The sequence below is a fragment of the Plecotus auritus genome (genome assembly GCF_963455305.1).
Source record: "Plecotus auritus genome assembly, chromosome: 12".
In the NCBI taxonomy this organism is placed as follows: Eukaryota; Metazoa; Chordata; class Mammalia; order Chiroptera; family Vespertilionidae; genus Plecotus; species Plecotus auritus.
Window position 1 is genome coordinate 35,208,746 of NC_137778.1, and position 16,143 is coordinate 35,224,888.

The following is a 16,143-nucleotide window of genomic DNA, read 5'->3' on the forward strand; positions in this document are numbered from 1 at the left end:
TCCCCACTTCCCCCGAAGTACAGCTAGCATGACTCTAGCTGGGGATGGGGTCTGACCTTTAAGCAATGGTCATTGAAGACACTTGGGATTTGATTCAACCAAGTTGTCGCTGAGCCTGCCCTTTTGCATGACATCTGATTGGCTTGTGGCACCTCCAGTGTCCATGGGTTTTCCAGGATGACTCTATAGATCAGTGATTCCCAACCTTTTTTGGCCATGCCCCACCTAAGCATCTCTAAAATCCTGATGCCCCCCCCCCCATTACATATAATTCTTATTAGTAAAAAAGTGAACTTTTAGTCACATGGAGGAAGCCTAAAAGGCCATTAACTTGGTCTAAACAAGCTTCCAAAGAACATGGCACCCATGAAAGAGAAAAATAAAAGAACGAAAGGACAGTTGAAGTACTGAGGAAGAAATCACTAAGAAACTGTTAAATAATAATATGAAGTGATATGAAAAAAATAGCAAATAAAGTTTCAAAACATATAATAGAGAATTGAGATGCATAAATATGTTGTCACAATATATATTTATATACGGTATATGAGGCCCCTAGAACCATAAGAAATGCAAAAAAAATTCACTGTTAATAACTCATTCTCTAATTGCCCCCCTTAAAATCAAATTGCCCCCCTGTGGGGGGTGTGCCCCACGTTGGGAACCACTGCTATAGATCGTCGTGACCGTGTCTGAAGGAAGTGGTACCCAAAGAATTACTTTTTCTGGTGCCTCTTGTTGAAGTTTGTGCGGAGAGGTTTCAATTCATTAAGCGAATCTACAAGTAAGTGGTCAGGCTGGCTTTGTAGTTGAGCCCTGGGGAGCATGCTGATGCTCTGGTGGGGGAGGGGACCCAGGTGAATTGGGGCGACCAAATGTGGTCCTGCTGCCACACCAACCAGCCTCTTTTTGATGCCGCAGCTTGATGCTGGGTTCCTTTATTTTGTTTTATTTTTTAAGTTTATTGATTTTAGAGAGAGGAAGGGAGAGGCAGAGAGACGTAATACATCGATGATAGAGAAACATCAATCAGCTGCTTCCTGCTCGCCCCTTCCTGGGGGTTGAGCCTGCAACCCGGGCATGTGCCCTGACTGGGAATCAAACCGTGAGACCTCCTGGTGCATGGGACGACACTGTACCAACTGAGCCATACCGTCCGGGCGCTGCTGGGTTGCTTTCTATAATGAGTAGGCACTGGGATCACGTCAAACCTTTTATTTCACATCGACTCAGGAGATGGTAGGCAAGAGTCCACCAGGCACATCAGAAACCCAAGAGTCTCTGCATCAGGCAGGTAGCTGGTAACGAGACAGGGGCACAGCGGCTGCTGGATGTCGCTCAGGGAGGCGTGGAGCGCTCTAGGGTTTTGTGCTCAGTCACTCCTCATCCTAATGATGGCACTTTATTGTCTCTCCCTTCTTGGTGCGGTGGCACTTGAGGAGGAGGCCAGTGACTCCAGATGTGAGACCATGTGGCTGGGGTGTGCAGGTGTGGCTCTGGGCCAGGAGCCCGGGAGGTGATGACGCCCTGCTTGTCAGACACAGCTGGTAGAAGTGCAGGTGTATACACCGAGTGCAGGAACTCCCCGGTGCCTTTCCAGGAAGGGACAGTTTCTACCTCTTTTAATCAAAGGACGGGGTCAGCTTTGCCAGAAGACAGTTTGGCGTTTTCTCTGGCCCCACGGGGAGGTTTCGGTTGAACCCGAGGCGTGGGGAGAGGAGGTCCTTTCTGTTGGTAGACATGGGCGCCAGGGGCAGGCAGGGGCCTCTTCTGCTGCTGGTGCTGGGCACGGTGGCCAGGAGGCGGGGGCCGAGGACCATGTGCCTGGGGACGATGACCAGGTGGAGGAGGAGCTTGGGATGCGGCTGCAGTGGGAGGAGCTGAGGCTGGGTTTTGGTGGGGCCTCCGGCTCCTTTCCTCAGAGGTGGTTCTGTGTGCTCTGAGTTCCAGTTTCTCACCTGCAACAACAAAACTAAACTTCAGAGCTTACCTTTGCAAGGTATGATCGATGCGGCTCTTTACCGAGTGGCCCTTCTCTGCCCAAGGGGTCTGCTAGCTGCTCTCAGGGAGGTGATGAGGAGGCAGAAACTGCCCCTACCCGCTAAGGCAGGGTGGGGAACCTTTTCTCTGCCAAAGGCCATTGGATATTTATAGCCCTGATCGTGGGCCATACAAAATTATCAACGTAAAAATTAGCCTGCTTTGGACGGACCTGGAAAATATGATGCTAAGTGAAATAAGCCAAACCGAAAAAGACAAATATCACATGATCTCACTTATTCGTGGAATCTAATGAACAAAATGAACTGACCAACAAAATAAGACCCAAAGCATGGAAGCATGGAACAGACTGACATACCTCAATGTGGGGTTAGGGCAGGGGTGGGCAAACTTTTTGACTCGAGGGCCACAATGGGTTCTTAAACTGGACCAGAGGGCCGGAACAAAAGCATGGATGGAGTGTTTGTGTGAACTAATATAAATTCAAAGTAAAGGAGCGGAGGGGAGAGCAAGAGAACCGGATAGAACAGCCGGATCCGGCCCGCGGGCCGTAGTTTGCCCACGGCTGGGGATGAGAAGAGATAAGCCAAAGAACTTACATACTTATATGCATAGCCCCTGGACATAAGCAATAAGGTAGTGAAGACCTGGGGAGGGGGGCTGTAAGGAGTGGGGTGAGAAGGGAGAAATGGGAGATATCTGTAATACTGTCAGCAATAAAAATATATATTTTAAAAAAGCAGCCTGCTATATTTGGTCAAACATTTCATTAACTCACCTCTGATGCCTTGGCAGGGCCAGACCATACAAGGCCCGTGGGCTGGATGTTCCCCACCCCTGCTCTAAGGGTTCCCAGTCTTGTAGGGCAGACAGATGTGCCCACCAGCAAGGCAGAATGAGAGCCCGGGGCTTTGAGAACTCAGGAAGCCAGGGCGGGGAGACAGGTGGGGGCCTTTGTGCCTGGGTCTCCAGGGAGCAGAAAGGACACTCGGACTCCTCAGCCTGGCCTCTGTGTCGTCCTAGAGGTGGCTTGCTGAGCGCCTGGTGGTTAGAGCTCTCGCATAGGCCCTGAGTGGGCGGAGGGACATCAGTAATGACCTTCGTTCCCACGGGTTTCTCTGTTAGATCTGCCTTTCACTCTGGCTCTAATGCAACCCACATTCTGGTGAGGGCTGGAGGATAGGTTCTTAGAAATTCAGAAGCAAGCCCCATCCTCCTGCACCCAGGAGGAAAGAATTCCTCCCCGGCTACCCCTCTGGGATTCTCTGCTCTGGGGGCCTGTCAATCAGGAAGACAGGCCCACGACTCCTAGTAACACAGTTTGTCCTGTGCGGTTTTCAAATCACACAAAATGTGTGCAGATGCTCAGCCGCTGGCGATCTGGAGGACCCCTGCCCCCGGCCCCTCCGGCCTCCTTTGGGCTACAGGGTAGGTGTGGAGTCCCCGTGCCCACGGCCACCCTTGCAGCGCTCTGGAGGAGGCAGGAGGACATTCTCCCCGGGGTCTCATCATTACAGGGGTGAGGGCTTTGAGCCAGGCCCCCTGGACTGTGTCGCCCTGCAACTTCGGGTGATGACGCTGGGCCAAAGGCGTCCTCCCACTGCTGAATCCAGGCTCAGGCAGAGTCCACTGTGAGGGCTTAAGGCCGCATCGTGGCTTGGACATGTGGGAGGCCGGTGTGCCCCACGCACACAGAGAAAAGGGCACAGAAAGGGCAAACACACCCTCTATGCCATCCCTGGTGCCCCAAGGTGGTCCCAGGAGGCCGGGCAGAGGACTGTGACCTCGGACCCACTCCCCGCTGTGGGACAATGGGGGTTCGTTTTCATCCCCTACGTGGCAGGCTTGGCCTGGCCATTCATTCACTGGTCTGTTCACCACTGTCCTGTTCATTTGTTCTTCGAAAATGTATTCCTCTTCCTCCAGGTGACAGGTGCCACTGCTAAGGCAGTGGTGGCCCAGACACAAACACTGTGCTCAGGAAGCCTAAGTCAAGGAAGTGGGGCTGCAGATCACAATGCCAGTCTCCAGGAAGGACCCCCACAGGGGTGCAGACCAAGAGCCCCAGTTGTCCAGGAGGAGGAGTTGGGGGTGGTCCAGTGATGGTAACCTCGGGCTGGCGTGGACAGACTAGGCTAGCTGTGGCTCTGTGCAGCCTGTCTGGCCAGAGCTGGGCTGTGGGCCCCAGCATGCCCACATCCAACTAGCCATCCCTGCCCAAGGTCTGCTCCAAGGCTTCCTCAGGCCCGGTGTCCTTGTCCCTCATTGCAGCTCCTGGTTACTCAGCCCAGGGCTGGGGCGATGAGGGTGAATCCAGCAACGCACCCAGGCCCTCGCTCGCAAGGTTGTGCAACAGCAGGGTCGAAGGTGAGCGTCTCTTTAAATGTTGCACCCTGAGCTCCTTGCTGGCCTCACCTAGTCCTGACTCAGCCTGCTGGCTATCGGATTCGGGGCAAATCATTGAACCTCACTGAGCTTAAATTTCCTCATCCGTGTGAATATTATCTATTTCATAAGGTCACTTGGAAATTTGGATAAGATCATAAATACGAAGCATATATTATAGAGATTCATGCCTGGCACAAGCCACTATTTTGTCACAATGAGGCAGTCATTCTGTTGGTCACTTCAGCCTGGTGAAAGCAGGGATTGCCTTGTTGTGGGTGGCATGTGAGGTCCACTCTGGAAGAATAAGTGGTCTTCGATCATTAGGTGATGGAGAAGGGGCCTTTGCAGGAGGAAAGGGGGCAGAGAACAGCCTGAGCAAGGCACAGAAGTGAGGAAGTCATGGGTGCCTCTGGGACTCGGCAGGTAATTCTCTTCCACTGGGGTGGAGAGTGTGGGAAGAATGGAGGTGGAACATGGGGCAGAGGTATGGCAGGACTTAGGGCTGAAGGCCAGTGGCATTCAAATCTGACGGTAGCTCAAGGCCACCAGGTCCTTCCTTGGGGGTTGGGGGGTGCCCGTTCTAGGAAAAGACCTCGAGTGAGGGGACCCAGTCCTACAGTGAATGTGAGGTTACGCAGAATCTGAGGGGCCTGCCAATGGCTGGATGCCTCCTGTTGGACCCACCTGCAGCATGGGGTCCCAACAGTCCCATCCCAGCACCTGTGGAGACACCTGGTGTGCCATTAGAGCAGTCCCCTCTTATCCACGGTTTCACTTACCCATGCTCAACTGCAGGGCAAAAATATTAAATGGAAATTTCTAGAAATAAACAATTCATAAATTTTAAATTGCATGCTGTTCTGAATAGCGATGAAGTCTTGCTCTGTCCTGTCTGCATATGAATCATCTCTTTGCCCCATGTATCCACTCTGTATATGTATCTACGCCGTACATGCTCCATTAGTCACTTAGCAGCCATTTAGTTATCAGATCGACTGTCGAGGCACCACAGTACGTGTGTTCAAGTTACCATTATTCTACTTAATAATGGCCACAAAGCCTTTCACATAACTTTTATTACAAGGTATTGTTATAATCTATTTGATTATTAGTCACTATTGTTCATCTCTTACTGTGCCTAAAGTTATAAATGAAACTTCATTGTAAGTATGCATTTGTAGGAAAAACATAGTATATACAGGCTTTGGTACTATCTGTGGTTCCAGGCAGCCACTGGGCATCTTGGAACGCAGTCCCACAGATAAGGGGGGTGGTGACTGTATCTGGACACACTGCCTCTGGTGCCTGCATGCTCTTTGAGCTAGCTCCCCACTTCTGAGCATCATCTTTTTAATCTTGGTGGGTTGTCAGGCCTGATTTGAGGGACAAACACCCAGAGCCCAGCACATCCCTCTGAACAGCGAATTGGAAAAGGAGGCATGGACACCTGGTTGTAGAACAAGGGTGTCCCTGCGGGTCCCCAAGACCCTGAAATTTTACGCGTGTTCCAAGGAACTTGGCCATCCCCGCAGGACTGGGCATGATGTGTGTCCACAGATACGTGTTTTGAAGCTAACCCTCCTACCCACATAGAGATGTGTTGCTTATTCAAAGTATAACCACACACAGGGATAGCAGGGTGGTAATTGCAGGGGGTAGAGGGGGATGGGTGGAGGTGCAAGAGGGCATAGAGGGGGCAAAAGGTGATGGGAAAAAATACATACGTACGCACATACATACATACATACATACATACATACATACATACATAAACAAATACATAAATAAAGTCCACACTGCCTTACGCAGAGTCGGCTCAGGAGGTGGACGACAATGGGGCCAACCTGGATTCAGCTTCTTAAGCTTCCACAAGGCTGCCACTGAGAATTTGTTTTTCAGAAGTCAAGCTAACCACAAAATGGAACAAACTGTAACCGCCGGTTACAGCCCTGACATTCTGAAACTGCCGAATCCAGACGCAAGCATCCTCCCCGCAAGTCGTTTCCACGGGGATTTTGCCCAGGCCTGCAGGGGCAGGAGGGGGGCAGAAGAGGGGGCTTACCATTTTTCCTTCTGTGCTGTTTTCTCCTCTTGCTGATGAAGAGAATGAGGAGTGCCACAAAGAGGAAGAAGAAAATGCCTCCACCACAAATGCCAATGATGAGGGGGATATCCAGCCCTTTCTCTGCAAGAGGAAAGAGGGGCGATGGTGGGGCCGTGTTAGCAGAGGGACCATCACTGCTCCGGCCAAGGATTCCTGCCTCCCGAGTTAAGCGGATGATAGAGCTTAAAAAACGCAACTCCTCAACCTCACAAAGGCCAAGCTCATGCAGGGTGCCCTCTTGGGCTAGACACCTGATCCTTCCTGCGCCAGGGGACCGCCAGGGCCCCCAGGAAAGAGACCATAGCAGAAGTGTAGATCTAGAAGGAGGTTAGAGACACAATGCGGTATCACCTCCAGGTTTACAGACAAGGGCCAGAGAGGGCGGGTGAGTTGCCCAAGGCCGCACAGTATCTTCCTGAGTGGTTCCTTTAAGCAGCTGCTTGTCTCAGAGTTTCTGCACTATTTACCCAGCTTCACCTCTGGCTGCCCTCCTATACCAGTTGTTTCCCCACCCTCTTGACCAGGTAGTGACCAAAGACTAAGGGTAAATGTGTCCCTTATCCAGCCCAGCGCCCTGACCGCACAGCCAGCACCCCTCACAGACTTCCCGGGCCTGTGAGAGAAACCCTGGCACACTGTGAGTTAGCAGCAGCAGGGGGCTTGATCTTCAGCTCCCGCCCTTCTTCAGTTGCTGTAAAGCAATGAGGAAAACAATGACTCAGTGTTTAGGGAAAAGGGTTTGAGTTCCAGGATCCTCTAGGCAAGTACTGTGTGACCTTTGGCAAGTGACTCCACCTCTCTGAGCCTGTGCCTTTCTTTGTAAAATGGAGATGATGAAACTCACATCACAGGGAGGCTGCTGGGAGTCAATCAGATAATGGATGTGAAAGTGCTTTGTAAACTGTAAAGCAGCACAGAGGCGAGGTCCTGCTCTCCGTTGAGCTCTGTGTCCTGGGAGCTGTTCCCGGGAGGGCTGCTGGGTCATCTGCCCTTTGTGAGTCAATGGCAGCTAGAGAGGCAGCAGTGGGGCCAGGGGTCAGGGACTCAGACATCTGGAGAACAAACTGGAGCTCAGCCCAGCATCACAAAGAAACCTTTCTCCAGCCAAACTTTCCTAGGAAGATCCTCCTACACATGGAGCCCGGGAGCAAGCCCGAAGCCCAGAAACCTAACCAACAGACTGCAGTGGTGTGCTAGTCCTTGCTTGCTTTGCTCAAGTCTCTCTGACCAGCTCTTTGCCTGCCAGTTGCACAACCCCTCTGGTCTGCGGATGAAGGGGCATCCTTTAGAAAAGCAGGCATGATTCTAAACTGCTGTGAAATGGGTCAAAGAGCGTATCTGGGGTTCTTTGGGATCTGCTGGCTGGGAGGCAGGGCTGGAGGCCGCTTGGAGTCTCCTTCAGGCTGAGCGGAGAGCTTCCCAGGTTCTGCTGCGGGTGGGCCAGGACAGGCCAGGGCTCAGCCAGGCAGTCACCAGCTCATCTTCTCTCAGTCCTCACACGGATGGTCACACTCTTACCTTGGGGATATTACAAAGTCAAGTCCTCAGGCTTATCCAGCATGGCCCTCTGGGCACCTGGGAGGGCTCTCCATGGGAGACATTCCAGCTTGTCTCAGAGAGGCATTCAAAACTGGGAGCTCACGGTGTCTGAAGCCAGCCACCCTCCTTCCTGCCCTCCTTGGAGAGAGGTGCCCAGAAGTTTATGTGGTGGGTCCTGCCTCCTGTGTTCTGGTTTTAAGTACACAATCACCTATTCTGAGCCCCATGGTTAGTCTTATCTCCACTCCTCTCTGCCTTGGCCTTTCAGGAGGAAACACCCTGATCCTTTTTAGGGTCTTCAAGAGAAGCACCCGCCTCCCCGGTCTCCCCTTTTCTTCCCCCCTGCCCCGATATTCCTCCCGTCTCTTTTGTGGCTCTTCCCAGTCTGGCTCCTGCTCTGCATCATGGAGGAAGGAGCATGAAGTTTCCAGTCTTTGCACCATAGAGTAAGGGGTAAGGGACATGAAGTTTCTAGTCTTTGACCCTAGGCTTCTCCCAAGGCCCTCTCTCCATCCCTAATACACATGCATTTTTATCCTGATGGAATCTAGTTTAAAAAGACATGAAGTAGGGTTGTCAGATAAAATGCAGGATGCCCAGTGAAAGTTTAATTAAACAATGAATAATTTTTAGTTTAGCTACTGATATGTCCCATGCATCATTTGGAACATATTTTTGCTGTCTTCTTATTTGCTAAATCTGGCAACTCTAAGCAAAGGCCTCCTGAAAGGGAAAAGGGATCATAAAGTCAATGAGGGGCTGCTGGATTCACTGTGCTGTGGTGATGGGCAGACATGCGGGGAGAAGTGATATTAGTCTACGTGTGTGTGTGGCGGGGGGGGGGGGGGGGCGGGGAACAGACACTTAGATGGCCCAAAGAGCCTGCCTCCTGGGATTCCCATCTTTATGTCATCCCTTCCAATGAAGGTGACCTGGACTTATTGGTTGCTTCTGATGGCTAGAATACAGCAAAAGTGCTGGGATACCTATCACTCCTATGATTATTATAAAACTAGAGGCCTGGTGCATGAAATTTGTGCACCTGGGGGGGTGGGTGATGTCCCTCAGCCCAGCTTGCACCCTCTCCTCTGGGATCCCTCTCACAATCCAGGATTGCTGGCTCCCAACTGCTCACCTGCCTGCCTTCCTGATTGCCCCTAACCACTTCTGCCTGCCAGCCTGATCACGCCCTAACCATTCCCTGCCAGCCTGATTGATTCCTAACTGCTCCCCTGCCAGCCTGTTTGCCCCTAACTGCCCTCCCCTGCTGGCCTGATCACCCACAACTGCCCTCCCTTGCAGACCTGGTCCCTCCCAACTGCCCTCCCCTGCTGGCCATCTTGTGGCGGCCATCTTGTGTCCACATGGGGGCAGCCATCTTGTGTGTTGGAGTGATGGTCAATTTGCATATTATTCTTTTATTAGATAGGATGTTTGTGACTTTTGTCTCGAGACCTTGTTCTTGCTCTTGCTTAGATTGCTCAGAGGGAAGTTGGTGGCCATACCGTGAGGCAGCCCAATGACCCACATGAGTGATCTTGGACATAGACCCCTCCATAGAGCCTGGACATGATTGACATGACATACTGCCAGTATCTGGATTGTAGCTTCATGAAGGATGCTGAGCCAGGACCATCAAGTCACTCACAGATTCATGACTCACAGAACCTGTGAGATAATAACTGCTTGTAGTGTTGAGCCACAAAATGTGGGATAATTTGTTATACAGCAAAAAAATATAACTAATTCAAAGAATATATATAAAAAAGCCTTACTTCTGCCTTCGCACCAGCCCAGGCCTGCTTCCTAGGGTCACTGACCAGCCATAGTCACTGCGTAAACTCAGGACTTCTGACCAAATAACTGCTTTTGTGTTCAGTTTCCCTTCTGGGGGTCCACCAGACCGCACTGGGAAGATAATCGCAGAGTCTCAGATGAGTAGACTCTTGGGAATCAGGGGCTCATTCTCCTTGCGGACTAGGAGGCGGTGGCCCAGAGGAAAGGAACTCTGTCAAGGTCATCCGGCTATATTTGGACAGACCTCTGGCTCCCAGAGCTGAGCACTACAGACTCCCCAAATTTACTTCTGGGGGCAATGTCAGGCTGGGCTGCCAGGAAAGAGCTTAGACTCTTAGAGTTTCAGGACTTCCTGGTGCTGTTGCCAAAGCCAGGCTGTCTGTTCTAAGGTAGGAGGAACATTTTCTCACTGCGCTCATGGTCCTCCCTGGCCTCGAGCTCTTCTTCTCCCAGCCCCCTAACTCCGTGTATTTTTCTGCAGCCTCTGATAGGAGGTGCTGGCCATCTCCCCCCACCCCAAGGGAATCTTTCCTGCTCTCTTCTCCATCATTACAATGGGAGTCACCACTGAGACGAGGGACCATGAGCAAGTAAGTTCGTCTCTCAGGAAAGTGGAGGTTTGCATAAAAAAGCCTCTACAATTCCTTCTATGTCTTTGGTTTGGCAATTCTTTCTCCCAAAAGATCTTTTTAATTGCCTGAGGTTATATGGTGCTCTGTGGGAGGGTGCCAGGTAGGTAACCATAGCACACCACCTCCTCTTTCCTCTTAAGTCTTGCCTTGAAGGTTTTTAGGGGGAAGGGGTGTGCTTTCAGTTCTCATCCTGAGTCAAAGCTGCCTCCTAGCCTGGCACCAGGGCCCTGTAGTGGACCTGTACCATGGGCCTGGCAGACTGTATTTGAGAAGTGAACTTGGGATGTCTGACACATACCTGAACAGTCAATGTCCACCACGCTGGTTTCCTCGCTGACACGGTTAGTTGCTGTGCAATTGAATGGTGCATTTAGTTTGGTGGTCCACTTGTACCTGATGACCTTCTGGCCTTCTTTGATTTTGATCCTGTATCGATACAGTGTTATCTTAGGGTCAGTTCCTTGTGTTACCTCACAGGTCACGGTTTTGTTGGTACAATTCCAGTTGATCACAGGTTTTGAGACCCTTTCTGAAAAGAAAAGAAAAATACCATTCATATGAGTTAACTTTCAGATTATGATATGATTAATAGACATACCTTTTTATAGAGGAGCGGGGGGTGGGGAGGGAGGGAGAATAAAGTCAGTTTGAGACCAGGGAGCAATTTCAAAGACCCCCACTATTTTCTTTTTTTAAACATATTTTATTGATTTTTTTACAGAGAGGAAGGGAGAGGGATAGAGAGTTAGAAACATCGATGAGAGAGAAACATCGATCAGCCACCTCCTGCACACCCCCCACTGGGGATGTGCCCGCAACCAAGGTACATGCCCTTGACCGGAATCGAACCCGGGACCCTTCAGTCCACAGGCTGACGCTCTATCCACTGAGCCAAACCGGTTTCGGCGACCCCCACTATTTTCAAAAATAATTTTTTTAAATTAACACAGCACATTCAGAGAAAATGCATTTATGATAAAGTTCGTACGTACATTAAACCAGTAAAAATGTATCATATCAAATGTTTAAGTGCTGTTTTATACCTTAAACAGTTTTCACATACATGATATCATTTAATCCTAGCAAACAGAGAGGGTGATGTTTTTCTTCCTAGTGGCAGATGAAATGCCCAAGGCTCTGAGAGGTGAAATTGGGTGGGTTCTTGCCCAGAGTGGCCTGGCCACGCATTGTGCCCCGTTGGACCTCATCTCTAAGAGAAAGATAAGATAGACAGGCCCCACCTGCTGTGACAGGGACAGCATGTGACAAAGCTCTGGGCCAAGTGTAGGCACTGATGTTATTGGTGGTAGTTGATCCATTCATAATCATGAATTCCTTGCTTTTCTGACATGAGAATCTTCAAAGAGCCTGGCCTTGGCGTCATACGGGCCAGGGGCAAACCCTACCCAACCAGTTGTAGCTGTGAGACCTCTGATTTCTCTTCTTCTGCCTTTCCCCCCCGTCCTTGCATTCTATGCAACCAAGAAAGAGGAGGATGCAGAAATGCCATCAAACAGCAAGACAGGGTTAGTGTGTAGTCTGGGTTTGAGTCAAGGCATTTACTTGTCTTTTCAGAATGGAAATATTCTTTGTTCTATTTATAAGAGTGACACCCCATCATGGTAAAAATTGATTTTAAAAGTTTCAAGACTAAAAATCACTTGCAGTTCCACTACTCAGAGCCAATAATTATTAATGCTTTGATGTATATCTTTAGCAGATGTTTTCTATGCATTCCATACACATATAAATAATGTTTTAAAAACGAAAACTGTATCCTGTGATTTTGTAGTCTGCCTTTGTTCCTTCACTTCTTTTATGAAATTCTTTCCCTTAAGAATATCAAGTATGTCACCACCATTGTTTTTAAATGAAGTATTCTTCATTTAATGAATAATTTTCTAACTGCTGGGGACTTTAAAATCCTTCCCAATATTTCACTAATATAAACCACACGACCATCAGCAGATTCTCAAAGTCCTATCTTTGTACATATCCTCTCTGTCAGAGGGCTTCCTAGCAGAGGAATGGCCAGATCAAAGGGGGCTCATCCCATAGGTGAGAACTCCTTAATTCTAGGTTTAACCGCTTCTCCACTAATATCTGCTTTTAAAAGGCTTTCCACTGCCTTTTCAACCAGTGGCAGCAGCCCCCTCATTAAGGGGATTTGGGTGCCAAGACTGTAGCCAGGAGAAGCATGAAGAAGCATTGAGATGGGGGAGGGCACTCGGCAAACAGGCACTGTGTTCTGGGCACCGCAGGCACCTGTACTTAGTCATTGAAGCCATGTCTCACTGAATACCCCAGGCAATTATTATTATGAAAACCACACTGAGAGCAGATAGGGAATTTACTCAAGGCTGTGTGGCAAGGAATGGTGATGCGCTCTCTCTCTCTCTCTCTCTCTCACACACACACACACACACAGAGAAAGAGGGGGGCGGGCGGGGTGGCTGTTGTGTCATGGAAAGATCTCTGTTTTTTTGGCCAAGGAGTGCAGGGTTTATATGGGGGGAGAGGAGGGACTACAGATGTTCTAAAATTGATTTTGTTGTTGGTTGCACATTCCTGAGCATACTAACCACCATTGAATTATACACTTTAAATGGGTGAATTTTATGGTATGTGAATTGTGTCTCAATAAAGCTTTTGGAAAGAAAAAAAAAAGTCACCATCTTTGTTGAAAAGAAGCCCTGGGTTTGGTCCTGATTTTGCAGAGGTAAACCGTGAGACTTTGGGCAAGTCGCTTCTGTTTCCTTATAGAAAAGAAGGGGGTAGTAAGAGCTGCCTCTCAGGAGTGCTGGGACCCTCAAATAAGGTCATGAGAGCAAAGCGCTCGACACCCAGCAGACAGGCACTGTGATGGCTGCCGTACTAAAGAAGACAGGAGTGGGAGGCTCGTGTTCAAAGCAGGACCCCGAGCCCGTGCTGGCAAGAGTCTTGAGATCTGGGGCTTCCTGAGCCCCATACGCAGAGGCGCCTTCTGGCTCCATTCTACGTCCCACCCCAGTTCTGGAACGTATTCTCCATTCAAGTTTGAGGACCAGGCTGTGGGAAGCTGTCATGTGCAGGGAGCTGACAATGTCTGGGATTGTTGGAGAGGGGTGGCTGCCAGGTCCACATACTGAGGACAGGACTGGAAGGTGGCCCTGGGTAGGAGGAGGGGCCTTGCCCCGGGTGACATTTCCTGTGTGAAGCACAGAAGTGTTATTTGCTCAGAGTGGTTGCCTTGTGCTCATGCTGAGGTTCCTGTCTTCCTCTCAAGGCCAAGTGCAGCTTCCTCTTCTCACTTTGATGTTTTGTGTGTGTTTTTAATCCTCACCTGAGGATATTTTTCCATTGATTTTTATTCCCCACCCCCCCCCCCCAAACCCCTCTCCCTCATTGATTTTTAGAGACAGTGGAAGGAAGGGGAGAGACACAGAGAGAGAAACATCAATTGGTTGCCTCTCACACAAGCCCTGACCAGGGCTGGGGAGCGAACCTGCAATTGAAATACATGCTCTTTGACTGAAATCAAACCTGAGACCCTTTGGTCCACTGACCGACGCTCTATCCACTGAGCTGAACTGGCTAGGACCCTCTTCTCACTTCTTATCACCCCCTTTCAAGCGGCTCCTGGACGTTCAACTGCATGTCATTTCAATTCCACTTTTCTCTCCCCTCTGTCCCACACCCATGCCATCCTGCCTAGGCTTTCTCCACATATGACTCTCCATACACTCACCCTTCCTCACTTGACAGGCATCCTTTAGTCCAGGCCAGAGGATGTCAGCCTTTACTGCCGATTACAATGACCCGACAACCTTTAGACCCGGCTGATGCCCAGGTCCCACGCTAAAATATTCTGACTTAATTATCAGGATGGAACCTGGGCACTGGCAACTTTTAATAGCCTCTCAGTTGATTCTAATGTGCAGGCAGGGTTAAGAATCACAACCCAGCCCTTCTCCCCTTCCCTGGGATACAGCTCTGTGTGTGAGCCTCCTGGCCAGTCTTCTTACTACCATCTTCAGTATGCACTCTGCCCTCCCGGCCATGCACAGATACACAGAGCCACACCTGTGCGTTTTCTACAGTGGCCGGCAGAACCCACTTGGACCACTCTGATGTGGAGTGGCTCAGAAACCAGGGCTCTTCATCCTTAAATGCATCCTTCCCAGCCCTTTCCTGCCATACAGCTACTCCTTCAGGGCATCCTGGCTGGAAATTGCCTTTGTTGGAAGACCCACTGCTCTCCAGTGAGCCTCACCTTCCCTGCTCCCACCTAGCTTGCCCTTCATCATCCACCTGGAATGCCTACCTTTTCTTTCGCCACTGCCTGCTCCCTCCTCCTGATTAATGCCACCTTAATCCGCGTTCTTTGCTCAGCCCCACGTTCCCATAACCACTGAAGAGACAGACAGTTCCAGGCAGGCAGACTGGGTATCAGCTGTGTATTTCCACACGTGGATTCCGTCTCCCACAGCACAGAGCCTCCCCTGAGGCAGGAGGGATGCCTCAGTTTTCCCTTGGGCTCCTCCAAGGCTGAGGCGGGGGTGGGAGACAGTTGATAAATGCCATTCCCCAACTTGCTAAGTAGCACCCATACTGAGACGGAGGAATTTAGGGAACAAAGACTTACCTAGAATCTTCAGATCAAATGTTTGCGTCAACATGTTGTGTCCATCCGAATTATATAGGTTTACCTCGTAGGTAGCACTGTCATTTCTTTGCAGATGTTTAATTTTCAGAGTTCCATTTTCGAGTAGTTGGTACTTTTCCTTTTTCTCGTTAATAATCTCGCCATTTATATATCGTATAATCCTCTTTCCGTTTTTTTTCCATGAGGTGTCATCTATGTTGTCCTTCTTTGGAGGATCAGGAATGGTCACGTTGACGTCATGGTGCAGGATACCCAGGACCTCAATAGCTGTAGGAGCTACACCTATAAAAAGCAAGACAGTCTCTGAGGCCTTGAGACTTACCGCCAGGCACAGCTGGCTTTGACCTCTCGGACTCTGCACTCACTTCAGAGCCTCCAAAGAAGCTTGGAATGGTGGCAGTGGAGACCCACACACCAACTTACCTTTGGTAGAAGAGATGAAAATCAGAAGGAAGCTGGCTAAGATCTTACATTTGAAGTTCATCTTGGGGGTTAGTTTCCTTATTGTGATTCTGAGCTTTAGCAGAAGGAAGTAAAGTAAGACTGGAAGAACCCACCCCTGTGAGCTTAACCACGTGCTTCTTTTTTGCTTCTTTTACAGTAGCATAGAGAGTGCGTGTACACACACACACACACACACACACACACACACACACACACACAGAGCAAACCAACGCTGCTGATGTGTTCCTTTGCCGAAGTAGGCATACTTAGGAGTGTGTGTTTTCTTCTCACTCTTTAATTCTCACCAGCACCTTGGGGGGTATTATCCCCCATTGAAGAGACAGAAACTGAGAGGCTAAGTGAATCACTCAGCATCATCCCTTAGTTAACAAGGATCCCAATTCTACCAGGTAGCCCACCTTCCAATCATGTTGCTATAATGTTTCTGACAAGACCACATGGAAATATAGGTAGATGTTCAAAAGTGAATAGCAGCATACAACTGTTTATCCTATGGTTATTAATACTAGGAAATGAAGACGTATGAGGTAATTATAAAAGTGGATTTCTTCTCTTTCTCAAAATGTGTTCTT

The 16,143-nt window shown here is 49.7% G+C and overlaps 1 protein-coding gene across 1 annotated transcript; it reads right to left on the reverse strand.

Moving 5' to 3' along the window:
* Positions 1 to 924: 924 nt before the first annotated feature.
* CD2 (CD2 molecule) lies at positions 925 to 15,669 on the reverse strand. The gene is made up of 5 exons (XM_080648417.1): positions 15,530 to 15,669; positions 15,086 to 15,388; positions 10,760 to 10,990; positions 6,452 to 6,574; positions 925 to 1,958 (listed from the first exon to the last, which is right to left on the reverse strand). Exons 1-5 carry the CDS (start codon positions 15,588 to 15,590, stop codon positions 1,627 to 1,629), a joined length of 1,050 nt encoding a protein of 349 aa, XP_080504543.1. The 5' UTR covers positions 15,591 to 15,669; the 3' UTR covers positions 925 to 1,626.
* Positions 15,670 to 16,143: the final 474 nt, after the last annotated feature.

What these genes read in the sequence shown, in the direction of transcription:
- CD2 (XM_080648417.1), bottom strand. Translation starts at nt 15,590, where the DNA reads ATGAACTTCAAATGTAAGATCTTAGCCAGCTTCCTTCTGATTTTCATC. An exon ending in GGTGGACATTGACTGTTCAG is followed by an intron (nt 6,575 to 10,759) that starts GTATGTGTCAGA and finishes TTCCTCTTGCAG; the next exon opens with AGAAAGGGCTGGATATCCCC. An exon ending in ACAGCACAGAAGGAAAAATG is followed by an intron (nt 1,959 to 6,451) that starts GTAAGCCCCCTC and finishes TTGTTGTTGCAG; the next exon opens with GTGAGAAACTGGAACTCAGA.